We start from the raw sequence: 26,296 nt of genomic DNA on the forward strand, positions 1-26,296 counted from the left end.
ACTACCGCAGTAATTCACTTACCATGTGCAAGTTCTTGTTTACTCCTAGGTATTTGCCATTTCCACAACCTACATAACAGAAAAATGGTAAACAGAAAGCTTTATTTATTTCCATTCATTCATTCATTCAGTAAGTTGGTCATTCTTTTGTATATCTATATATTCAGTTATTTTTGCATTTATAAGCAAATTTGTGAGCAACGTCGATCTGGCGCTGCTCAGTGGCTGCCGGGCTCACGATTAATTGGGCAAAAAGAATTTCTGTTTCGGTTTAATGAAATTTGGAGTGGACTATTAGGCTATTATTATTATTACTATTTATCTCCTAAAATCTGCATAAGTATCAGCTTTAATACCCAAACCAATTGGGCTTTATATTCGTTTGGAATGCAGGGATTCTTGGCTGCTTTTACGAAGCCAAGACAGTTTCGTTATACGAGTAAAAGATAAAAAGATGACCAAAAAAATGGAACAGTTCAACTACATGTAGCAGCACTCGGCATTACATCAGAATTAAATCACAGCAACTGCTTTTGAATTAATATCAAGCACCCTCAAACCCGGATCAAGAGGTTGGTGAGGACCAGGGGGGGGGGGGGGGTGCTGCTTCACAAAGATTCTAAGTCAAACTTAACTCTAAGTTGGACTTAAAAATTATGGAGTGCCATTTGTAGCCTTAAAATAAAATATATTCAAAAGCAAAAATTCTATTATTTTAGACTTTTCATAAATTCCACATCAAGAAGATGAAATCTACCATGATAATAGAAAATATGAATGATTTGAATCAACATTTTATGTCTTTTAAAATAACTTTTACAAAATATTTTCAAAGATGCTATCAGCTTTCCATGATTGTTAAAGACCGTCAACACTACTGGGTCAGAAGGGATTAGACCACACAGCGAGGTCACTGACAGGTGGCTATCTCACTAACTCAGCTCTCAACTAACATAAGAAAAAGAGGACCAACAGGTACCGATTGGAGAAGTTTTCTATATAGAGGGAGCAAGTAGCTACAAGTAGGACAGTGGAACTTTAAGTCCAACTTTAGAGATAAGTTCAACTTAGGATCTTTGTGAAACACCCCCCTGAAAGAAAATACAAAATGGACCACCTACCAACATCCAGCACCAGAGAGCCTGGTTCCAGCCCATTCAGGAAGTCCACCACTTTAGGCCAAGGCTTGTAACGAGTCCCACTGAAGTTCTGGGCAATGTTGTTGTATACGACGTGGACCTGCTGGGCCTCAAGTTTAGCTGCTTCTTCGTCAGATTTAGGATAGACCACCTGTGGATCAAAATAAAGAAGAACTTGCTTGATCGAATCATATTATTTCAATTAAACGACAACTCATATAAATTGCTTTACACAATAATCAGCAGGGGGGGGGGGGTGCGCAAATAGATTAATGTACCGTATCAGTAATTCCATACCCTTTAGAGAAGGCATCACATCTAAAAATCAGAAATGGCTGGCATGAGGAGACTAACATACTACTGGCATTTGCCATTCTATACATAGAAGATGCTCCACTCTGGATACATGTAGATATGCATACCTATATATGCATATATCAATAAAATAAGTATCTACTAAAAGGGTAGAGTATCTATGAAGAGCTTAAAGGCCGAACGGCTAATGCCATCTGCAAGCTAACGTAGTCTCCTAATCGCCCATCATCATCATCATCCTTACGATGACAGGCCTCGTCAAAAGACTAGGAATGTTCTTGAATGTTCTTACTAATGCAATGCCTTTCTGCTTGGCACAGGACGATACAGAACTTTTGAATATTAGTTTGAGGACGTTCAGAATGCCTCAGAAAACAGACAAATATCTGCAAGCTACTGTAGTCTCCTAATCACCCTTCATCTCTAGCATTAAGCTGTGAGACCTTGTCGAAAGACTAGGAATGTTCTTACTAATCAGGGGTGATAGTGAGCACTAAAAAAAAAAAATAGGTTTTTTTGTTTCCCGTCAACCACGCCCCCCTTTCGAGTAAGAAAATTGGGACAAAATTAGGAAAAAAATAGGGCAAAATAGGGAAGAATAGAGAAAATAAGAGGGAAATTGGGAAAATCAGGATAAAATAGGGAAGAAAAAAAAATTGGGAAAAAAAAATAATCTGGATTTTTCAATTTTTTTTTTTTTTTTTTTTTAAATCGGGAAGAAAAAAAAATCTGGAAAAAATCTGGAAAAATAAAAAAAATCGGGAAACCGATTTAATTCGGGTTTTTATCAGGCCTGTACTAATGCAATGCCCTTCCACTAGGCTCTCAGGAGGCATGACAGCTCAGTCGGTAGAGCAGTGGTCTCGTAATCTGGTGACCCGGTGTCAAAAATAAGGCAATGCGCTAGTGCCCTTGGTAAGGCATTAATCCTGATTACCAGGTCGCTCTGAGTGGACCTAAAGCTGTCAGTCCTCTGGTGCTAATTACTAACAAGCATTTATGCTTTCTTTCAGGTAAAATAACCACCACTACTAGGCTCTGATGCAAAGCTTTCAAATGTTAGTTTCATGCCTCAGAAAACGGAACACTCGTTTACAAGATCAAGATATCATACCTGTGGTGGTGCCGTCACTTCGGCTTTTGACTTCTGACTGTCACATTGTTCTGGGTACTCTACAAAAGGAATTATATAAATAATAATAATAAAAATAATCAAAAAATAATAATAATGATATGAATAATATAATGACATAAACTGTCAGATACAGCTGATTGTATACAACATGTATTTCGGCCAAAAGGATGGCTGGGTGATAAATTCTAACACTAGTTAAATCCCTAACTCTGGAACAAAAACTATTACTGTAAGCACAGAAATATTTGCGGTACATTAATTTTTGCGGATTTCGCGCAAAGATCGGCAAGCGCAAATTTTTGAACTCGCGAAAATATAAGCATGACTTGTTATGCGTATTTTCAATAGGCTGAATTGCGTGCAACGCGAATTTAAGGACCAGCGAATATGTTTTGGAGTCGCTCAGCGCGAACAATTAATTACGCGAAAATAACAGCGTTTACAGTATTACCAACAAGTCTGCACACACTGCATTTTGCTTGATCATATTGCACTAGATGCCAGAAGTTTAAAAAAAAAAAAAAATATGCTTTAAAATCCTTAAATTGGCAACACACTGAGAGGTTCAAACTTGATAAAAATTGGCAACTTTTTCACACAGTTTCTACCCATGCGTATTGTTTGCAGAGATATAGATTTTATTAGAACAGTGTAGCAATAAAAGAAAAAATGTATTGTTGCCAATTTAAAGAGCATGTGATCAAAACAGCCCTAAAACTAAATCCAGTCTTGAAAGGGATATCGAGTTTTACAAGGTATTACTCACTGCAGTCACAAGGCCCTCTTCTCACAGCTCGGAAAGTAAAAGATGTGCGCTGCCCTCTCTGGTGGAGGGTTAGGTTGTCAGGGGAGGTGGGATCTGGTACAATGTCTGTCTTCTTTGGAGTTATTCTGAAATAATTGACATGAAGAGGATTTTCTATTAGAAAGAAAAACAAATATGTAATGACTTGCGTTCAAGCAAGTCATGGAAAAACAGCTCCTCACCCCAGCTACCGTATTTGCCGGCGTAAAGGCCGCAGTATTTTTGGAAGAGAAAATATCAAAAAGTCGGGGTGCGGCCTTTGCGGCCTTTGCGAAAGAGTTAAAAAATGTAAGTCCAAACCAGCACGAATTTGCACATATGGGACTACGAACGGTACAATAACTGTACCACTATGGTACAGGACATTTCCACACATCTTACCGACAATTTTATCTTGCCGCTTGTTGACATGAAGACGAAAATAAACTTCCTAAAAAAACATTTGACGCTAGATCTTGATCTGAGTTTGTGCCAATGCATTGCAAAAGTAAAGGAAGGGGCCGTTAAACGGAGCTGCCGCGAAGCATCCGTCCGAAGTCGCCATTTTGTTTTCCATTTCATGCAATTTCGCATTACACCGTACATTGTGGTAGGGGTACATTTTGTATATATCAGACACCAAATCTGCCTGCGATCACTTTTTTAGCTAAACTTACGGTAAATTTATAAGAATATTGATGAATTTAGTATCAGTTTGTAAAAAAAATAATACTGTTTTATGAGAAAATTATGATTATTTTGTTTCGTCTGTTTGTTTGTTGTTGTTTTTTTTTTTTCCCCCCTCTTTGAAATGTCAAAGTTGGGATGCGGCCTATGCGGCGCTGCAGCTATATCGCTGGCAAATACAGTAATCTTACACCAGATTTACATCGATCTCAGGGACTGTCCATTTTTTGAAGAAAAAAATGTTTTAAAAATCTTTTGAAATTGGGAAGAAAAAAATAAATCAGGAAATTATCAGGCTTGCTCTTGTCTGGAAGGGTCCTTTCTTGTCCCAGTCTCTTACCCGTGTGTCCACTTGTATCTTGCCTCCCCTGTCATGACGAGTAGACTACGCCTTGGAAGCACAACAGGGACCTGGTGGCCTGCAGGATGGGTAAACTCCATCACAATCTGACAGGAAACAAAATAATGAAAGGTACCGGGTTTGAATGTACAGGTTATCCCGACGGGCGTAGAAATGCATGGGAGTTGTGTTGGGCCATCGTGTTTTCTCCATGTCACGATTACTTAATGTAAAGCATTTAACCTCACTATTTAAAGTGGTGGTTATCTCATCAAATAAGCCCTTAATTAAAATAAGAAAAAGAGGATCATGGGGGAGCAATGGTCACCGATTAGGTATTGTTTGCTATATATAGAGGGCGCAAGTAGCTATAAGTAGTGCAGTGGGGCTTTAACTTCACTATTTAAACTTATATCTTTACAGAAGTACAGTAGTATTTGAAAATGAAACTTGAAAATAATATCATGGAATTATGGAATCACATGGGATCCAAAACAAACAAGAGCACAAGATTGTGGGGGTCCTTCTTCCCTTTAACTCTCGAATAAATAATCTCCCTGTGCCACATGGGGAAGAATTACAAAAAGGCATCAAGATTATCAGACAGTTTCCATGGCAAGATTAGTCTACACTGGTGTTAAAAGGGTTGTCATGGACCTAATAAGACTGAAAATAGCTTATTTTGCAAAGTTTTTGTGATGCACAAAGCAATCCTTCTGTCAATTAGTGCCTATTGTTTTGTGCAAAACTGCACGTGTCGCAAATGAACCACTGTGCAGAGAGGCGAAGGTAGCAACCAAAGAGTTACAGAAAACAGAAAATTTGAGTCAACCGGTCAAAAGGAAAGTTCAGACATAGTGCAGTAATCCTCTGCAAAAAAAAAGCTGCAATTTAAAAAAAAAGAGTAAATTGGTACTGTGGGCAACAAAGGACTTGCTTATATTCACTGAGCTCTGTGTCATTAGATACACAAATGAGAAGCGTATTACACTTTACGTCATCATGAGAAGAAAAAAACGCTGTGTTTTTGCCGCGTCTGAACAAGGCTCAACTCTACCTGTGATTCCAAGCTGAGGGATATGATAGCATCTTCAAAGGCTGAATGTGTGTCTACATGAGGTGGGATACCTGCAAACACAAGGATTTTTTAAAAAACATTAGAATTGAATACCATAACATGAGAGAACATCAAGCCTGTAAGTGCCACTAAGTTGCAGGATTATCATATATTTTAACTATCAAAAGTCCCATATCTATTGTTAAATTTGGGTTCAACATACTTATCATAAGAACAACTTTCACATTACTTTCATTTTCTTCTGTTTTAGAAGTATACTTAATGCTTTTTTGGTTCAAGCTTAGATCAAAATATTAACATTCTAGTGCTACCAGAGTGAGTTCCATTTAATGCAAATTATAATGCCTCTAAAAGATCATTTTATGCAATTATGTTCTGAGATGGTCCCAGAACGGAGCAGATTTCATCGAGCCTGCATTCAACCAAACCATGAAGCTCATTACCCCAACAATTTTGGAGTTACCATGTCACACATAATCACCTTGGCCTGGTTGATACTGGTTTATGGTGAGCTGATCCGGTTTGAACTGGACATGACCAGTTTCCATGATCCTGTTGATGACTTGACCATACAGTTCTGGCATGCCTCCTGGCAGAGGCTTATCTCTGTCTATATTGTTGGAGGAGTAATTGAATTCATAGCCATGGTGTTTCACCTTACGATGCTTCAAACTCTGGTTTGCTGCGAATAAATCAAAACATTTTAACTTAATGTCAGCATTTTTTAAATCATGTTTGGCACAAAACAAGAAGTAGTGTTGATTTCACGATGTGTCACAACTTATCCTGTTCAGAAATTTTTCTCTCTAGACTTCTGAATTACAGGTCTGCTTTAACTAAAAACCTAGCAGTTTTTTCAGCAATCATCAGTTTAGTTTTTCCTTTGAAAAGCCAAAATAGGTTCAGTCAATTATGTGGCTTCATTCATAGAAAAAAACAATTCTTTTCAGAAATTACAAGAGCACCCAAACTTGAAAGTGAAAATAATCTTTCCTTCAAAAGCAAAATTATGCATAATGTTACAACAAAATTTGATCAATGAAGATGTAATTATGCACCACTTGTGGCTAATTATAAAGCTGCCTAGCTACAAGCAAAACTGTCAAGAGTTTTTTTGTTTTCTTTCTAAGAGTGGCCCAATGGACAAAAAAAAAATACAAAAAAGAGAGGGAAATCAGAGTAAGAACAAAGGGAGGCGGACACCGGGATAAACTCCTTACCTATCTCTGAAGGACTTGCCCACTCAATGCTGTCAATTATTTTCTGTTCCAAGCATTCATCTATGAAATCAGGTATAATCACAAGACCTGGTGGAGGTACATTGGACTGAGGTTTGTCTGTTGGAACTGTGCACAAAACACAAGAAAAATAGAAGATAATTACAATGAAAACAAAAGTCACTTCCATCACTGCTCCATCATTATCCGGCTAAACAGAGGTGCAGGACTTATATTTTGACATTTTTAGCGAGGCAAAAAATTAGATCAAATTAAAAGCTCAGAATTTGAAACAGAAACACTTTTGGAGGTTGGAGCATTGAAGAAACAAATGGATAGATATGGGAATTCCCAATCAGAAGGCCCTCAATCGTACATGTACTGCATTAAATAATTGTGCTTTATAAGTATTTATTATTATTATTATTACCAATGGAACATGTATTTAATTTCCTTAACTCTTCAAAATATAGTCGAAAATTTGATGGGAAGGGAGATTGAATGTGTGGCAACAATATTTCTAGCTTTCTGTACTATTTTCAGACACTCTGCTTCTATTGGTACAGAAAAACTTACCACTTTCAACAAAAGAAAGGTACAGTGTGACATTGGATGGTCCCTGACCCTCTCTCAAACGGTGACCATGCAGTCTGTGCATGGCAGATGTTGCGAGAGAAGTGTTACCATACTTCACGAAGCAGTAGGGTTTTTCCCTTAGCATCACAACATCTTCCACTGGTCCTACAGTGCTAAAAATAGTGTGAATTTCACTTCGCTGAATTCCGTTCCCAAGACCGCCATTGGCAACCAGCAGGATCTAGAAAAATAAAGAATAAGGTAAAGAGAAAAAGCTGATTTTTATAATTTGTTTTAACTTCTTCCTTATCTTACTACTTCAGCATTCTCTCCTTTGCTTTTAAGCTGGGAGAGGTTGATAAGAAAGATATTTTGCCGGAAGTATATGAGTAGAATTAATTGGAGGGATACAAAGAAGATTAAATATAAAAGAAAAGTATTATATGTTGAAGATGAAAAGAAGATAAATGGATGTTGAGGAATGAAGAGGGGGTAAAAGGTCAGGAGAGTAAGGTAAGGGGGGAGACACAGAAGAAGAAGAAGAAGGAAGAAGAAGAAGAAGGAGGAGGAGGAGGAGGAAGGAGGAGGAGGGGAAGAAGGAGGAGGAGGAAGAAGGATGGGAAAGGGGAGTAGGGTGATGAGGAGAACAGTAATTTGTAGAAGAAATAAAGACAGAAAGTAGAAAAAGAAGGAAATATGAAGAGGACAAAGACAAGAAGGAGAAAAAGAAGGAGGGGGGAGATGAAGGAGGAGAAGAAGGAGAAGGGGGAGATGAAGGAGAAAAAGGAGGGGGAAGATGAAGGAGAAGAAGAAGGGGAAGATGAAGAAGAAGGGGAAGATGAAGGAGAAGAGGAAGATGAAGGAGAAGGGGAAGGAGAAGGGGAAGATGAAGGAGAAGGGGGAGATGAAGGAGAAGGGGGAGATGAAGGAGAAGGAGAAGGGGAAGAGGAAGGAGAAGGTACATTTACACTGCATGAAAAACACACACATATTCTGCACTCGCCGACACTGAAGTCTCACAAATTTCCATATTTCACGACATAAAAATGAATACGTGGGAACGGCTAAAACGGGCTAGGCCAGATTATATTTTCTGATATAATTAAATTGATATACTTACAGGCGTTGGACGGGTAACTGTGTGAATTCCATCATGCTTAAGTAATGTATGACATGCTTTAGCTTGTTTTTTAGCGAGTTTCCTTTCTGATTTTGATAGTTTTGTTGGCGAGTCGGCGACTGCCTCTGCTCCTCCTGAACTGGCCATGTTGTCGTTAAAACGACAAATCGAAAAGGAAAAACAACATTTCGCGAAAAGGGACAAGATTCTAACGTTTAGATCTATATTTTTTAATTCTTTTTAAACCTACCTACCGTGTGACATTTTAACTATATATTACAACGTCAAATGAAATCAAAGTAAAATGTTTTTTCTTTACTCACATATTTGTCACATGTCAAAAGTGTTTTGTCAAAATCTTACTGTTTGATATTGAATTTGGAGCTCAAACCTATAGGCGCTTATATGCAATACATGTAGGACTGGACAAAATTTGCTTTTGACTTTGAAGGCCTTTAAAACTGTTGTATGAAATTCATACAAGATAATGACCTATATATAATAAAAAAAAGTTGAATTGTTGATCTTTACTCTCATATTATGTTCCGTTTCGAAACTTTTAACTGGGTATTACCAGAGTATCACCTCCCTCTGTTTGAGATATAATAACGGCCCAAACCTGCATGTAGGCGGGCATTTCTGATGTTTCTAGCCCAATGCACAGTATGTTTGGGTGTCCAAATATTTTTTTTATCAGAAAACAAAATAGCAATGTGATATTCGATCGATTTCTCCTTGCTCTTGGAATACACAACAAAAAATCGATATGATTTTAGCAATCAAAACTACTAAACAATAGACTATTTTCGTAATGTAACCAAATTTATTGCACAAGTCTTTTTGTAGTGCCTCAATACAAATTATTTCATTTACCTGATAAGAATAATAGTAATTCAATAGTCAGAATGCAAACTGCATATATCAAGTGTTGCTAGATAGGTCAAGCCATAATGTTTGTCCAACTTGGCAACAGCTAATGTATGCAGTTTGGATTATGTCTATTGAAATACTATTATTCTTATCAGGTGAGTGAAATAATTTGTATTGAGGCACTTCACAAAGATTAAATTTGGTTACATTACGAAAATGGCCTATTAAGAAAACAAACAAATCCTCTTGTAAAGTAAAACAGAGTTTCAGACAAAATAATTACAAGAACTCCAAGTTATTCGCATTCAAGTCATGTATATTTGTTGTTACTGACCAAAATCAATAGATGATAATACCTTCTTTTTTGTAAATCATGTGTGAAGACATTTGAAATATATAAATATATATTGAAAATGCTTTCTAATGGACAATAGTCAGGTTCTTTTAGAACAATTAATACAAAGATAACAAGGGTCTTTGGCTGACTTCTCTTCTCTAACAGTGTGATATAATGATGATGATGATGATGATGATGATGATGATGATGATGATGATTACAATGACGATGATGATGATGATGAAACATATAAATATATTTTGAAATTCTTTTTAATGGACAATAATTAGGTTCTTTTAGAACAATACACAGATAACAAGGATCTTCAACTGACTGCTCTACTCAGTTTGATATGATAATGATGGTGATGATGATGATGATGATAATAAGAATAAGAAGAATAACAATAGTAATATTGAATAATACCAATAATAATAATAATAATATTAACAATAATAGAAAAAATAGTAATAATGAAGATAGTAACAATCTTGCATATTTTTAACCTGCCAAACATTGCGTTTCAAGGCACCATAATGCTGCTGTAGTCCTTGCAGCTCTAATGCAAAGCATATTACTATACCAAACAGAGAGTGAGGACAACAGCACCAAAGTTCCATCATATATGATATAAAATATAAAGCTTTGATATAAAAATGTTAAATGCAGAGGGATTTGAATAAGTGGGTTTTTAACATGGAGCATTTAGGAAAAGGGGAGGCAAGCTATTCCCTAATTTCAATGTGCATCAGGAATAGTGAGCTGAGAGCCGACATTTACACATATCTTTTCTTTACAGTTAATTTTGATCATAACATTGTACTTATCTACATGTACTTAGCTGCCTTAGAAAATATCCTCTACAAGATGTACACAGAGACATACCGTTACAACATTGCACTTCACACAAAACTCCTGAAAACATGTTTTCTTAGTAGAACTATTAAACTTTGTTGAATAATACTTTGTTTCTAAAATTGATCAATATTTTGAAGATTTGAACAAATTATATAAATAAATGTATCGTATATACGATATTGTCATATTCATACTAATAATCCGCAAGAAGTTCCAATTAGAACCAAATACCTGACACCTGCAAGGCACATAATACCATACCTTGCTTGTTTCACATTTTCAAAAGCATAATAAGCAAAATTTCACAGACACCATTTTATTTTTATTTTATTTAAGGGGGGGGGTGGGGGGGTGAGTTTGAGAGACTGAAGGAGAGATATAAATCAAAATCTAATAATTCATGATTATCATATTAAGTAATGACATTGAACTAGGCCATTACATTTACATTTTTACCTTGTGATATATGAGTTCAAACAATCCTCATTCTTATAGAGCACTATCAAATTAGATCGTTAATCAAAGTTTCATGTCTCCTCAACTTAAACATTAGTCCTCAGACTCATTGTGCTACTCGACCATCTATTTGGTACAATATAAAGGTTAAAGTGTTTATGAGCTATAATAGTAGTTTGGGAGCAACATAATCAAATGGTAATTTGGTCAGTGAAAGTTTCTAGCCCTATGAACAGCTGAATCTGCTACACATCAGGTGACTTGGATTTTTGAACTCATTTTACCCACTAATAACGAGTGATGATATACAAATTTTAAAAAGTAACTTCAGATTATAAATGTAGATTTTATTAAAGTTTAATAAGTTCATATGATCTTGAATGTAGGTTTGGTCGCAATAATTCAGTCAACAACATTCTTTCCTTGTTCACTTTATTTAAAGGGAGTGTAGCGTGGCAAATACTGGTTAAAGCAATCTACGACTTCATTTGGACAACTGCACGTAAACACATGGACTTGATTAACGGTCAGCGCGCGCTGCAGCGTTCTCCTCACGCTAATTCGGTTTTGCATATGTTGCACGCACATGAATACTGCAGTTGCATCGTCAGTAGTCGTATTATACCCAATTGGCCCAGAGTCAAGCCACGGGAAAGACACATAGTCTCGTCAAGCTACACCCCCTTTAAGTAATTAACAGTTCTAAATGCTGACTGGAAAGGCATTTGCTTGCCTCATTCCATCTACGGATATCATAAATAACAAGCTGCATCAATCAAAAATGTCCATCATGAATACCCCTTTAAAAAATCATTTTCCTTTTCTCAGGTGCTCAAAATGTTCCACTGTCCTCTGGATGGCTTCGTCCAGACTCACGATGGGCTTGTACCCCAGGAGTTTCTTGGCCCGCTCGCAGCTGTAGTAGTGGTAGGTCCCCGCTATGGCCACCTTCATGGGCGTGAAGGTGACATTGATGTTGGTGAACGGCTTGAGGAGAGTGCAGATGAACTCGATGATGAGGGAGATGAAGTAGATGAGCAAGTAAGGGAGGTGGTACTTAGGAGCGTCGTAACCGAGGCCGACCAGGAAGCGGGTCAGGACGGACCAGAAAGGAACGGGTTCGTCGTTGGTGATGAAGAATGCCTTGGAAAAGAATAAAGACATGATTACTTGTTTGTTTCTTGTCTGGATGCAAAACAGATGAGACTTAATTAAAGATAAAACTGAGTTCTGGTCATGTGATTGCATTGTGAAAGAAACGATGTGGAATCAATCAGACAAAGTTAATCATGTACATGTAGCATATAAGTATTGGTGTGTACTGCAAGGTTCTAGAGCCATCAAAATGATCACCTCAGTCTTGGTAAAGTAACAAGTGTACACAGAAAGATGTATATGGGACTACACAAACATGTTGCATACAAATTGGGCCTCATTTTTAAGCTGTTACTCGTCATATTTAGAATATGAAGGCATTTGAAGAGCCATGTTTTTCAGGGAACATGTTTTCTCTGATGTTCTTCCACACTTGCATAATAACAATGATAACGCTCACAAATTATTTTTCACCTCTCCCAAGAACTCGACCTTCTCTTTAAGAAGGGTCTTTCAGGAGAACCATTTTAATTTCAGTAGACAGGTTGTAGAACACTCTAGACCTCAAAGAGAAATTTGCATTTCTACCCTGGCAAAACCATTAATATTTAAGTTGCACTGCATTTAAGTCTTCCCCTTCCCCAAACATTTAATGAAAGACTTTTTCAAATGATTCTGGAAAATAAACCTATCTATAAAATAAAAATCAATTGCATTTTTTACTATTCAGTGAAAAATTCCCTTTACTTCTGTATGACTTTTTGTATGTTGTCATGACCTAAACTCAAGACCACATTTCAAGCTTCTTCTACTTCTGATTAAGTTTGCCTCCTTCGTTTGACTAAAGATTCTTGCAAACTATGTGCATGTGTGTGTGTTAACCACAATATACGTCCATTCAAGAGCTATTTACTAGGCCCACCCTTTAATCTCAGCCAAATCAGTTAATCATGAATGGACAAATGACAAATATGAAAGTCAGAAAGACCAAGAGACACTTAAAGCCCCACTGTAGCTACCAGCTCCCTCTATATAGCCAACAATGCCTAAGCTGTACCTGTTAGTCCCCCATGGTCCCCTTTTTCTTATATTAACTGAGTCTGAGAGCTGATTTGATGAGATAACCACCTGCCAGTGACCACGCAGGGAGGTCTAATCCCTCCTGGCCAAACTAGTGCAGACAGGATTTAAACCAGTCCTTCTCAACTAGTTTATTAGAAGTGCCAAAACAAAAAGAATTTGTAGTTGAAGTGCCACCCTGTAAGGTCGACTGCGCTGCGAGGGAGCGTAGTGACCGAGCCGAAAATGGGTGGGGTCCAGGGGCGAAGCCCTAACAGGGGTAGCAGGGGGCTGAGCCCCCTGAAGCTGGTAGATTTAGGGCTTTCTAAAGGCCCAAATGGGGAATTTTTAGCACCATTTCATTCCACAATATAATCACTCATAATTTCATATTGATGTGAAAAAATTAGTAAAATTCCTGAGTACAATTACACTGGAGGTATATTTATATGTAGTTTTTTTGTGTGCAATATACACGGGAAATGTCAAAATAAAGTGAAATTAAACAAACGAAAACGAGAGGTTTCCAGATATTGGCAATGGTGAATATCTCATCGTAAGCTAATTGTTGTTCAGACCTTTTAGATTCGTATAAATGGTAAAAAACGATAAATTCCCCCTTTTTTTCTTTTTGTTAATAAACAGGCATTTAGGGCTCGAATTCGACTGCAACTTCTTGATTTAGCTGAGTATTTAATTCTAAAAATATATATTCTCTTTTTTCTGTTTTTTGTTTTGTTGTTGCAACAGTCGCGCGCCACTCCGACTAACCGCAAGCGCCACAAGTGGCGCGCGCGCCGCCAGTTGAGAAGGCCTGATTTAAACCATTGGCTGCATCTTACCTTGCCTCCTACATTGTCTGGGTCTGATACAAGCTTCTCTGCTGCCAGCACATGACCATGGACGACATTATCTACATACGTGAAGTCAACCAAGTTTGCACCATTCCTGTAGGAACACATAAAGCACATATTTAAACAATCAGGGACATAATTATACGTTTTTTAATCTATGGTATGCCTGATTAAATTTTGGTTCAATTCTGACAAAATATATCACATAAAGCACATACTTAAACAATCAGGGACACAATCCAACGTCTGTTTAATCTGTGGTATGCCTTATTGAATTTTGATTCAATTCTGAAAAAATATATCACATGCAAGCACATACTTAAACAAAAAGGGACACAATCCTACGTCTTTTTAATCTGAGATTCAACTCTGACAAAAATATATCGTGCATGAATAAAAATTACCGAAAAAATCTGTACAGCTCGATCCTTATTTTGTGGCGATACTGATTGTTTGCTGCTGTGAATGTTTCAGGGACAAATAGACTGTGAAACCTTCAAATTGGCAATGCGACAAATTCAATATGGGAAGTGCTTTTTCATAGGAAACCAGAAAGTTTGTTCCAACGGCCCCTTATGAGAAGACTCTTGAATAAGTAAAGGTACAGTAACAGTTACTACCCAATATCTTTCTGTTATTTGGCTCTTTTCCCACTAAAAAAATTTGTTTAAACAAGTTTAAGCCTCGGTCACAAATGCCATTAAGAACTGCTACGAACGCTGTACGAACCATTTTCAGACAATGGAAATTCGGGAAGACAATGGAAAAACAGGGAGATTCGTACGAAATAATCGTTCGTACGAACCTTTGTGACTGCTCCATCAGCATCCGTTTAGCACAACAGGACAAATCGAGGGTCAGTGACACAAAGAAGTAACTCCATTTTGGCCATTTTGAGAAAAAGTGGTTTAAAGCTGGAGATCCACTTGGGCTTTAAGGAGTTAAAGTCTATGTTTCACTAGCCATTGACTTCAATGAGTTGTTGGGTGGAGTTTAGTCTTTGTGTTTCCTAGAAGTCCACATTTTTCTGAACATTTTGATATCAATTACTTGTTTTGGCAAAATATGGAGTTATGTCTTTGTGTCACTAAACCCTTGAAATGTACTTACCCTATCATAAACTTGGTTTTTTCCAGCTCTGGCTGTCTGGACCAACGTTGGCACCATGTGCACGTCACCCGGTCCAAAGATAGAGTGAGGTCTGATGGCTGCCGTGTAGAAGCTTTCAGCTGGGTTGTTTGCTTCCAACACAACCTGAAAGGAAAATTGAATTCAAATGCTAAACAAATTACAACAAAAAAAATTGGGGGGATAGGTAACAATTAAAGAAAACTCACCTGTGATAGCATGCAGAAAGTGAAGTTTTCATGGTTTCATTCCTGTTCAAATATGCGGTTAAGGTGGACTGTTCCACACCAGAGGTAATTTGTGCTCAAATGCTCAATTTCTCTTTCTTATAAACTAATATTTCAACAATATTGTTCACAACGAAATCCTCTTTATTGAAAAAGTGACATTCTGGTATCATCAGCAGGTAGAATCTTCATTTCTAAACAAGGACTATGTCCAATTTTTGTACATACCTTTTCTTGGAGTATTTTCGTTTCTGAGTAGGAGTCCATAAAACTTGTGGCATACGGTAGAGACTCGTCACCATTCTTGATATCCACTCCCTCGTAGACCACACTGGCACTGCTTGTTAACACTAACCTCTGCAGGCGGAAAAAGAAAGCGATAGAATTCTGAATTCACAAATTTAAATATAAAACCTTGAAAATGTCACCATCATTCATATTTGCTCTTTACAAAGGTTTCTTAATCCTGGCCAACCTTCTTAATGATAGATCATTTTATGGCAAAAATCAGGGGTTTTTGCACCCGACCCATCTTTAGGAGGAGGCCAGTTGTCGGACAAAGCCAGATGTAATTTGTACATGTAAGTCTTATACAAGGTTAATATCTGGCGGTTTGTTTTAATAAGCTCAAAAGAGCATATTACAAGGAGGTTAAAGCCCCACTGTACAACTTATAGCTACTTGCGCCGTCTATATAACAAAAAAATCTTAATCGGTGACCAATGGTCCCCCATGATCCCCTTTTTCTTATGTTAATTGAGGGCTGATTTGTGATTTGATGAGATAACCATCGGTGACCATGCAGGGAGGTCTAAGCCCTCCTTGCCAAACTAGTGCAGAGGGGCTTAGAAGAAAGCTCTTTTCTAACCGCTTTTGCTTTTACCGACACTATGCACTACTATTTGCACGTTTGTGCTTGTTAAATAAAGACCAACACTCATACCTTGACACCAGATTCTTTGCATGCAGCGATCACATTCTTAGTTCCTGTGTAATTCACCTTGTAGAACAGCTCTCTGAAAATAAATGGAATCAAGGGCAAAAAAAAAGAAACATACCGGTAAGTCTGTATTCTATGAAGTCACTTTAACCAGACCCTGGGTCAAACAGTATGTTTAACAAAGGAAACCTTAGACTTTTAGACTTCAATCTTAACTTTCTTTGTTATAACCAATTAAAAATAAAAACTTAAGGCCAGCATCTGATTCAGTTTTAGTAGGACTCTAGAAATCTAGGACAGTTACCAACTAACATATTATTTAAGCAGATGCATCACAATGTCTGCTGGAGTTGTAATAAAGAGCAGAAGTCATGTCTAAACTGGGGGAATCCGTACACTCCTAGATGCATTTAGGAAGAAATTTCAAGAATTGATGAACAAAATCTTTTCTGCTCCTGGAATTTCATTGATATTATTGAAAATATTTAACTGAAGAGATCTTAATCCAGTTGTGCAGTGTTTTACAAGTGGCATATCTCTTAATTAACACTATTCAGGTGCAACTTGAGTATTTACAGGTCAATTATACACTAGATCATAGCTTTTTATAATTACCTGTTATTGCTTAGGGGGGACGGAGAAGCAACATGAAAAACCACCTCTACATCCTTCAGGGCTGGACTCAAATCCTGAAGAGAAAAACACAAATTTACAAATTAAGAAATATGAATAAAATATGTATAAGATTAAGATCATTGTTGCAGAAATATTTCAGGTGATATAATGTGGTTTGATCAGAGCTCTAGCAGGGGTTGCAATGCAAATGAATAAAATCATTATGTATAAGGGGAGCCTTCCAAAGTTGCGACTGTGCCGCGACGCGTCGGGGCGCAGAGCAGGATATGAGAACAAAGGAGGCGCCCATTTGCGCCTTTTTGCGTCGGATACGAGAGGACTTCAGTTGGTTCCCAGCTCATTAAAATCTGGCTATTGTTTGGAGTCTCATTCTTACGAAATTACCCCGCTGGGGCGCGCCCCGGTGAAGCACTTGACACTTGTGAATGGGAGCTTAAACTTTGAATAGCTTTCGCGCCCTTTCGCGCCCGGTCCGGCGCATTAGTTATTCATGTATAGTGCCTGCTTGTGTGTCGCTCTCGTCTGGCGAGATTTGACTCTGAAAAGCATTACTTTGGCTACTGATTTGTTTTAATATTATTTTACGTATATGACATTGGTTACAATGTTTGTTCTGATTGTTTATTTTCCTCTCAACATCGGAGTTCTGTAGGCGTTAACGTTGGCATGATTGTTCATTATTTCATCTCCTCCTGTTCTGTTCATGATTGTGTTCAGTATATCAATTTTAATACAAATTGATTTGTTCACGAAAAAAACAACTTCATTTTATACTTACCCCACCCTCTCTGACATTGTTTTCCTCGTGCATGTTTTGACACTTTATTTGTTTCATATTACATTAAAATTGTGTATATTTCCTCTAGCGATGTTATCGCATGTTTTGTTTTCTTTCATTTTCGTTGCATCTTGTAAACAGTTCTGTCGTATGATCATTATAAATCATATAATTATATCATCAGTCTGTTATTTCAATACATAGATCCTTTGAATCTTCTTAAAATTAGATAACGTATTTTTAAATCCTTGATGTTGAAAATGATACTCAATCAAGAATGTCGTAGTTTCTCCTTGAATTTGATTTAAAAAGCGTTTTTATCTGTATTACGATTTTTGTTTATGCATATGATATCCGTATTGTCGGGAACATCATCAATATGTTTCGTTAGAAGGAAGGCGCTCATTTTCAGAATGTTCTTTCTTTGCAAAACACTAATGTTACGAACAAAATTAAATAAACTGTACCCGTATCATCGGGGATATCGCAAAACTCCCAGAGAGATTATCAATTGCAAATCAACATAGTAAATCATGCCTAAATCGTAAGAATAGAGCATGCATAAAAAAAAGAGCGTTACCAGGAAATAATGTTTGAAATTTCACCTCGAACATATCTCAAGAAGAAATTAGTTTATCATTCTGTTCCAAAGAATGTTAACGAATATTTATTTACGAAGAAAGGGGGGGGGGGGTTACAGCCGCGGCCAGTTTTAGATCTAGGTCATTGTTGAGAAGAACTGAAATACGTATATATTGTGCTTAATTGGGGCCACGTGGTATCGAAAGAGCGTTCTAGAACAAATAATACAAGCCATGGAAATTCGTTCAATTGCTTCTCGTAACAGAACATTACTGTCTCACTAGCTGTCTAAATAATGATCCATCATGCGCGTGTTGGTATCAAGTAGTAGACGGAATTTATAATGATTGCGTTGTTTTGGGCCATTTTTTCTTTAGGAGTGTGGGGGGGGGGGGCTAGCCCTTATTCTTCTTCTACTGGGTCATCACGAAACACAAATAGTGTTGACATTTTCCGCAATCCCTTTAGCAGGCGCGGATCCAGGTTTTCTTAAGGGAGGGCGCCCAATTTTTTTTTTTTTGCTCTTGAAAATGTGAAAATCGCGCCGCCCGAAAAGTCGCTCAGTGGGGGAGGCGGGGGGGGGGGGGGGGGGGGGGGGGTTGTGAGCACATTTTTTTTTTGGCCCTCTAAAATTTTAAAATTTGCACCCCCCCCCCCTTGAGCGCCAGGGGGGGGGGCAACCCCCAGAAAAGGTAAAAATCACGCCCCCCCCCCCCTGGATCCGCCACTGCCCTTCAGCGCCGAGGGTAGAAAAGCCTATAGAAAAGTCAGCTGGACAATAGCAATTTAATGTTGGTCAACCAATCAGGGAGAAATACTGGGCACACATGTACACGATATTAGCCCACGTCTTCAATATAACCAGGAAATCCCGATTTAACTATTTTAGCACATGCTCACAATATGAATTTCAAATCTGGCTATTGTTTGGAGACTTATTGTTATAAAGGGGTACTTTTCACGCACCAAAGTCCGGCTCGTCTAGTACACAAAAGTCCGGCCCGTATTGACTTTACACACCGGATTTAGGGGGCTGTTTTCAAAAGGAGGGAACATGCATATGCATACCCTAGATAACACTCAGTGGGGGGGGGGGCGGTGCGCTTAACGGCGAAGCGCTCTTTGTGAATTGTGAATTAGTGAATGGGAGCTTAAACTTTCAAAAAGCTTTAGCGCCCGTTCCAACGCATTAGTTATTCATGTAATCCCCGCGTGTGTGTCCGCTCTCGTCTTGCGAGATTTGACTCTGAAAAGCATTACTTTGGCTACTGATTTGTTTCATTATTATTTTTACGTACATGACATTGATTTAGATTGTTATTCTGATTGTTAATTTCCCTCCCAACATCGAAGTTTTTTAGGCATTGACGTTGGCATGATTGTTCATTTCTGTTCGTTAATGTGTTCAATACTTCAATAATTATATTAATTTGTTCACGAACAAAACAGAAACGATATGTATACCGGTAATTGTATTCCTTCTGTATGTTTTGCCACATTATTGTTTCATATTGCATTATTTTGTTCTGTCATCCGATCAAAATAGGTCATATATCTATATCATCAATCTGTTCTTTCTCATGCAAGATCGATTTAAAGAATAGAAACGTAGGTTCTCTAAATCTTCGCAAAATCAGCTATTGTATTTCAACACCGTGATTTAAAAATGATACTTATAATCAAAGACATTGTAAGATTCTGCTTGAAATAAGATTATAGGGCGTTTATAAATATGTCATACGAAACGAACAAACATCTGCAAATTAAAGATATTACAGAAATGATAATCGTATTGTCGGGAGCCTGCATTATCAAAACGTTTCGGTAGATGGAAGACGCTCTTTTTCGAAATGCACTCACCAAAATTCTGCTCGAATCATAAGGAACACTGTCTCCCTGCAAAATTATAAAACTAATTTTACGAAAAAAAAGGAATATCTGCATTATCGGGAAATCGATATACTCCCAGAGAGATTATTATTTGCAAATCAACATTGTAAATTATGTTTGAACCGTATGGGACCTTGAAGAAAGAAGGAGTGTTTATCGGACACGATATTCGTTATTTTCACCTCGAACAATTCGAAATCGCCTATATCTGTTCCAAACATGAAATTCGATTGAATATTTCTTCGCGAAGAAACTGTATTGGTGGTGGCATTTGACGTAACAATTTGTTGTCATCAATTGCTCGTGAGGTTTTGACGTTTCATATTTGTTAGCTAGCGCTAGTAAAGTCTTTTGTTTTAACGTGCACTGCATTTGTGCACTGTATATAGTTATAAGGCCTGAACACGTCATGTTCACATTGGGTGTTATATAGCATACGGATATTATAGTACATGTAACTTTTACAAGGACATTGTTATTGCAACGCAATGACAAAAGACAGCTCTTTGAGCAGCTAATAGTTGGTGCACCCATGTTCCGCTCATAGGCGGCTATTACCAATTACCGGGCATTATTTGTTATTGCATCATTAGTTTTCTATTTATTTATTTAGTTTTGGGGAGGGGGGATATCGTATTACGAATTCATGACCCTTATGCATAATGACCATGTTCTAAAATTACAAATAGCGGTCTTCATGAATAGTTGTCCAATGAATAGCGGTCCTTATAACTAGCGAGCGGAGCCCTCCTGATGGGCCTCCGCCATTTACGTCCGGCCGTTCACTTCGCCGCCCCCTCCCTCACACACACACACACACACACACACACACATAATACGAAGCCTTAATAGTGTACCTAAACAAGAATCTATAGCAAGTCGGACAATTATAGCGATCAAACAATAGCCTTGCTCGGCCGCGTGAAATCCTGCCACGGCATTCTATATTTTTTCCTTAAGAGCGAACTTTTCTTTTGTATTCGTTCCATAGAACTCTACTTTATCTTAAAGCGAGGTGAAATGGAAAGAGCGTCATCATGAGTAGATCTTTTGTTTGATGTTATCCTTCTTCTCCCTAGTTAAGTCAAACCTCAATTGAGGCCTATCCATAAAAGGTAGCTTCCTGTACCGTTTGCTTTTTTTTTTTTTTTTTTTTTACCTGACTGCTATATGAAGCATATGCTCTGAATTAGGCAAACAGGAGACCGGCGGCTTTAAGACCTCTCCGAACGAAATGTAATGTTGAGTTATGCCTTACCAAAGGGCACTAGCATATCGACTTGGTTTCTAACCAGGGAGCTCCCGGTTACGAGCTGCTCTGCTCTACCACTGGGCTAAAGCGCCTCCCTCCTTTTAAAAAGATCTTTTAAAATTTGCGTTTTTTTTTTTTTTTTTTTTTTTTTTTTTTTTTTTTTTTTTTTTTTTTTTTTTTTTTTTTTTTTGATTAAGAATCAAAACATGTTTGGTATGTTTTTGTATCTGTGCAGTATGATTTCAAAATTTCACTTTCGCCACTTAATTATACAAATCTACGAATAAATGATTCGAATGTTAGAGCAGAAATCGATGTTTGTATTTGTGTCCCTGCCCGTTTTGCGATCATTTAGTACATATAGCGCAAAGTAGAAGTCGAATGATAAATTATCACCATGAACTGATTAATGTTTTGTATGGCATTTCCATTTGCTGCTCAACTTTATCGCCATCAAGCTACGCTTTTTTTTTACATCTTCATGACACACATGTTTTATAATCTCGATATAGTTCCTAGACTCTTTTTTCTATTCATTCCACTTTTAAAAAGAGCTATGGAATTATTATGATTTAAAACGCATTATGGACGGGCAATTTTCGAAGGCAAATCTCGGGCGTGAAATCCTGCCACAGTATTTTATGTTTTTTCCTTTAGAGCGAACTTTTCTTTTGTATTCGCTCCATACAGAACTCTACTTTATCAAACAGCGAGGTGAAATGAAAAGAGCGTCATCTTGAGTAGATATTTTGTTTGATGTTATCCTTCTTATCCCTAATAAGCAAACCTTCAATTTATTAGAACCAAGTCAAGGGAGGAGAAGAAGAAAAAAAGAGGATTTTACTGACAAAATATAAATTCTTCCAAGCTCAGGCTGTGGCAACGCGTAGCGTGAATATGAATGACGGGAGAGAAAGATAATTCCTTTGTCCATTATTAGGACGCTAGAATAATATCGCGATGTGGGAATTATACAAATATGTTGATAATCATTCAAATTACAAACATAACAAGCGTCCTAAACAGTAATCAATTTGCCGACTATAACCGCATACATGTATTCATTCACATCATTCGCCTTTTTTTGTTGTTGGGGACAATCAAGCTCACAATTAAACAGCCATTAATCGTACATAGTCATCTTTATTTCACATTTCATACAGTCGTCACAAAAATTAAAAGGAGGCGTATTAAACCCAACAAAAATAAAATCATAATTTATTCTGATCAAGATGAACGAGTGTGTTGATTGCCCCCCGAAACAAAGACGCTCCCACCAGACAAGTTCATGCTGTGCTGTAGCAATGTACATCGCAAAGCTTCCACAATGATTGGAAAGATAATACCCCGCCCGTTACGACGCAAAACGGCGCGAGAAGAATAGATCGCGACGCGAGAAGAATACATCAAGTTTTTACAAACAATGGAATGTTTATCAGAACAAGAACCGAAGGAGGGGAAGACAGGCTTTGGCCGACAAATACTTTCTATATATCAAGTTTGAACTGTACCGCGCACCCCGAGCGAGAACAATGACGGGAAAGATAATCTTCCATCGCCTGGTAGGGCGCAAAAGGGCGCAAGAAGAATAGAGCGGGTTTATACCAACAATAGACAGTTTCTTTTCATATGCAAGAATCAGATGAGGGTGACTATTGCGCCCCTTCGCGCCCCTTTGCGCCTCAATGCGTCTCTTGAGACGCGACTGTTCTATTCATCGCGCCCCGACGCGTCCGGGCACAGTCGCAACTTTGGAAGGCTCCCCTAAATATATCCTCGATTTAGTAAGTAATATAAAGGACAAAAATAGCCTCAAGTTACCCAATATGTTTAGAGATGTTAATACTTTGTAAGTGTTATTAGAAGATAGTGCTATGACACATCCAATAATATTTACCTCATACCTGCCAACCTGAGACAAGAGAAATTAGGAGTAAATTTTTCTGGATGGACTACAAGGTCGCGAACCACCGAAGGATTGGGGTAGTAGCCCGTAGATGGGGGGGGGGGGGTACACAGGACTTTAGGGTCTATTTTTTTTTCTCTCCATTTTAATGGTGCAAATGGGCCTTTTCCTTTAACCTTTTCGCCCCACACATAAACAATTTTTGAAATATCAAAATGTGAACACTCACAAAACTACATGTTTCACTACCCACCTCAGTTAGGAGCCCTATTTTGCAAAGGTATATAGTAGTAGTAATCCAAAATAAATCCGAGGAAGTCCGGTAAATAACAAGCTTCCACGATCGCACAAGCATTGAAGAAAACACGCCAATGTATACAGTGTTTATGCATGGTGTATCAACTGCACATGTAATATAAATACACGTGGGCTATACGCATGCAGTTACTATGCAACAACGCTGCATGTAGTGTATGTATTAGTACAACGTCCGCACCCACTTTATCGATATAGCTTGCGCAAGTGCTTCCATGTACTAGTACATGCAGTACATGGATAATGACTGCAGTACACGGAACTAACGATCACGTTCGGGCTGCGCTGTGTATATCTTCTATGAGCGCGAGCGCGGATGTCGGCGTGATCTGGTTATCAGTGCTGTGTTATGCTTTAGTCTTCTGCAACAGTCGTTTGTTTTAAAAATATTTTAAAATTAAAAAAAATCAGAGTTTTGAGGCATGCACTCGGAATTCGGAGTTGGTATGAAAAATGCAGAGGAACTCCGCCTAAATCGGGGTGGTTGGCAGGTATGTTACCTGTGTGACAGTCTCAGTGTCTAAATCTAGACGCCTTCCTTAGATGCGTACCGTGCTGTCTGGACTTAGAAATATATACAGTCAAACCTGCTTTAGTGACCACCTATCTACAACAGCACATTTCTTGTTTCCCTTGAAAATGGTTTCTCATTGAAACATGTACTAAAGGAACCTGTCTACAACAATCACATTTCTTGTTTCCCTTGGGCGGTCGCTGTAGACAGTATTTACCTGTGTGACAGTCTCAGTGTCTAAGTTCAGACGTCTCCCTCAGACGTGTACAGGCAGACAGAAGCTAGCTGCTGTCTGGACTTAGTCTTAGACAACAAAACTGTCACACAAAGTAAATAATTTTTGATCTGACAAAGAATAAGAACTCTTTTCTACCTGTCCAAACCATTCTAATGAAATTGTTCAGCAAAATACACTACCTGTATACTGCACAGATCTCCAATAAAGAATGTGACCTTCTCATTCTCAAAGGTCTTTCTGATGTCGAAGGCATTGACCGTGTGACCTTTGGCCAGCAGAGCTTCCACTATGTGTCTGCCCAGGAAACCACACCCTCCAATTACAAGGCAGTGCATGATGCTTTAGAAGATTCTTTTCAAGGCCTGTATCGATATTGAGGAAAGAAAGAATAAGATCAAACTGGTTATTGAGCACTGAAAATAATTTCTATCGAGTACCATACCCCCATGCCAACCAATCAAAGACTTTGGCCTTCTAGTTCACAAAGGTCTTTCTGATGTCGAAGGCATAGACTGTGTGTCCTCTGCCCAGGAAACCACAACCTCCAATCACAAGGCAACGCATGGTGCTTTAGAAGAAACTCTTCAGGGACTGTTTTGTTTTAGAAAAGAAAGAATAAGATCAAACTGGTTATTGCAGCACTGAAATGCCTTGCAAGTATCATGGCCAGGTGTTAACACTCATCCCTGATCTGTGCATATGATTCCAGCGATACATCCCTGCCAAATGAATGGTTTTTTTTGTAATGTTAGCTCATTATCATCAGGAACACATGGAAAGCAAGCAAAGCCCTAACACTCTGGAAACAAATTTACATAGTCTATGTTGGGTTAAATTCTTGACCAATTTTAAAGTGATTTGTTATGAGAGAAAAGAAAAGTCAACAATCGAACTCCGAAGCCAATTTGCAAAGTTTGTCGGGGTGGGAATGGGCGATTACAAACACATTTTAGGTTATGTTTCTATCACTCTTCACACTGGCATATGAACGCCATATAAGGCTAGTACTAGTAAGACCTAGTTAGTAGCGTCAGAAGTTCAAGTACCAAGAGTCGAAGAAAATATCGACAAATTCACTGAGGAGATCATTTAATTTTTAGGTGTGATTGTGAAGCAGACCAATGACAACAACAGCAACTTTGATTTAATTTTTATTTTATTTTTTTAATATCACTATCAGCGCAGTATTCGAGTAACGATTTAAAGTCTATTCCTCGAAATCATGATACAAGTTTACAACCTTAGATTAGAATAAGTGAGATAGCAAGCATAAAAATATTGCAATTCAACGACAAACGAAATTTTAAAAGCACACACACTATGTCACAGTCCAACGAATATTTGCACACTCGAGCGCGGGGAACAGCCCGGTTGTTGGGCAACAGCCCGGTTGTTGGGCGACAGCCACTTGCTCGCTGAAGCCATTGCTCAGCTCAGCTCAGCCGCCACGGCCACCCCACACCTCGATCCGCGGTCATGGGCCGCAATTCTGTCGGATTCGTACATCATTCACATCAAAATAAGACAATTAGGAATACACAATGGTATAAAATAGAACTTAATCATAGCTTGACATTATTGGCACATTTATTTCACAGTCACTTACTCTAAGGATAAATACAAGACAATATCATGAAAGACAGTCGTGAACTTAGTTGCAGCAGACGCTTGATCGTGCGATGGTAAGGAGAGACTGGTACATAGTAATTTCTTTGCTTTTGCAGCGCACGTTGGTAATGCTTAACATATTCCCACAAAAGGTTACCAGTTTAAATAAAGTTATGATTACTCGTAACAGAGTTCAAAGGTCATCCCAGAGAGGGTGGTGGTGGTGGCCTGGTGGAGGGGTGGGGGTGGCCTGGTGGAGGGGTGGGGGTGGCCTGGTGGAGGGGTGGGGGGGAGCAGATGTGGCATCGAAGTTCTGGCGCCTGGTTTCATTGATGACGAAACGTTTCCATGGCTTTATTCAT

At 38.2% G+C, this 26,296-nt stretch overlaps 2 protein-coding genes across 3 annotated transcripts in view; both read right to left on the bottom strand.

Moving 5' to 3' along the window:
• The window catches only part of LOC592985 (alkylated DNA repair protein alkB homolog 8), a 52,370-nt gene extending 43,794 nt beyond the window's left edge, over positions 1 to 8,576 (bottom strand). The window contains exons 1-10 of one of the 2 annotated variants that reach the window (XM_030980852.1): positions 8,392 to 8,576; positions 7,272 to 7,512; positions 6,699 to 6,824; positions 5,960 to 6,160; positions 5,458 to 5,528; positions 4,401 to 4,507; positions 3,356 to 3,480; positions 2,569 to 2,627; positions 1,122 to 1,290; positions 23 to 69 (exon numbers count right to left, since the gene is read on the bottom strand). In XM_030980852.1, the coding sequence (XP_030836712.1) occupies positions 23 to 69; positions 1,122 to 1,290; positions 2,569 to 2,627; positions 3,356 to 3,480; positions 4,401 to 4,507; positions 5,458 to 5,528; positions 5,960 to 6,160; positions 6,699 to 6,824; positions 7,272 to 7,512; positions 8,392 to 8,538 (1,293 nt within the window). In that variant the 5' untranslated portion in view covers positions 8,539 to 8,576. Of the gene's footprint in view, positions 1 to 22; positions 70 to 1,121; positions 1,291 to 2,568; positions 2,628 to 3,355; positions 3,481 to 4,400; positions 4,508 to 5,457; positions 5,529 to 5,959; positions 6,161 to 6,698; positions 6,825 to 7,271; positions 7,513 to 8,391 lie in introns of those variants that run through there. The other variant, XM_030980850.1, reaches the window with a different exon arrangement.
• A 2,970-nt stretch (positions 8,577 to 11,546) lies between these two features.
• On the bottom strand, positions 11,547 to 26,035 carry LOC577670 (sterol-4-alpha-carboxylate 3-dehydrogenase, decarboxylating). Its single transcript, XM_030980853.1, is given in 9 exon segments — positions 11,547 to 12,055; positions 13,909 to 14,014; positions 15,031 to 15,050; positions 15,052 to 15,174; positions 15,504 to 15,632; positions 16,219 to 16,291; positions 16,831 to 16,904; positions 24,506 to 24,688; positions 25,933 to 26,035. Coding segments are annotated over 8 exon segments (1,014 nt in total). The 5' UTR covers positions 24,662 to 24,688; positions 25,933 to 26,035; the 3' UTR covers positions 11,547 to 11,722.
• Between the last annotated feature and the right edge of the window lie 261 nt (positions 26,036 to 26,296).

This window comes from Strongylocentrotus purpuratus, unplaced genomic scaffold, assembly GCF_000002235.5.
Source record: "Strongylocentrotus purpuratus isolate Spur 01 unplaced genomic scaffold, Spur_5.0 spur5_scaffold_11, whole genome shotgun sequence".
Lineage (NCBI taxonomy): Eukaryota > Metazoa > Echinodermata > Echinoidea > Camarodonta > Strongylocentrotidae > Strongylocentrotus > Strongylocentrotus purpuratus.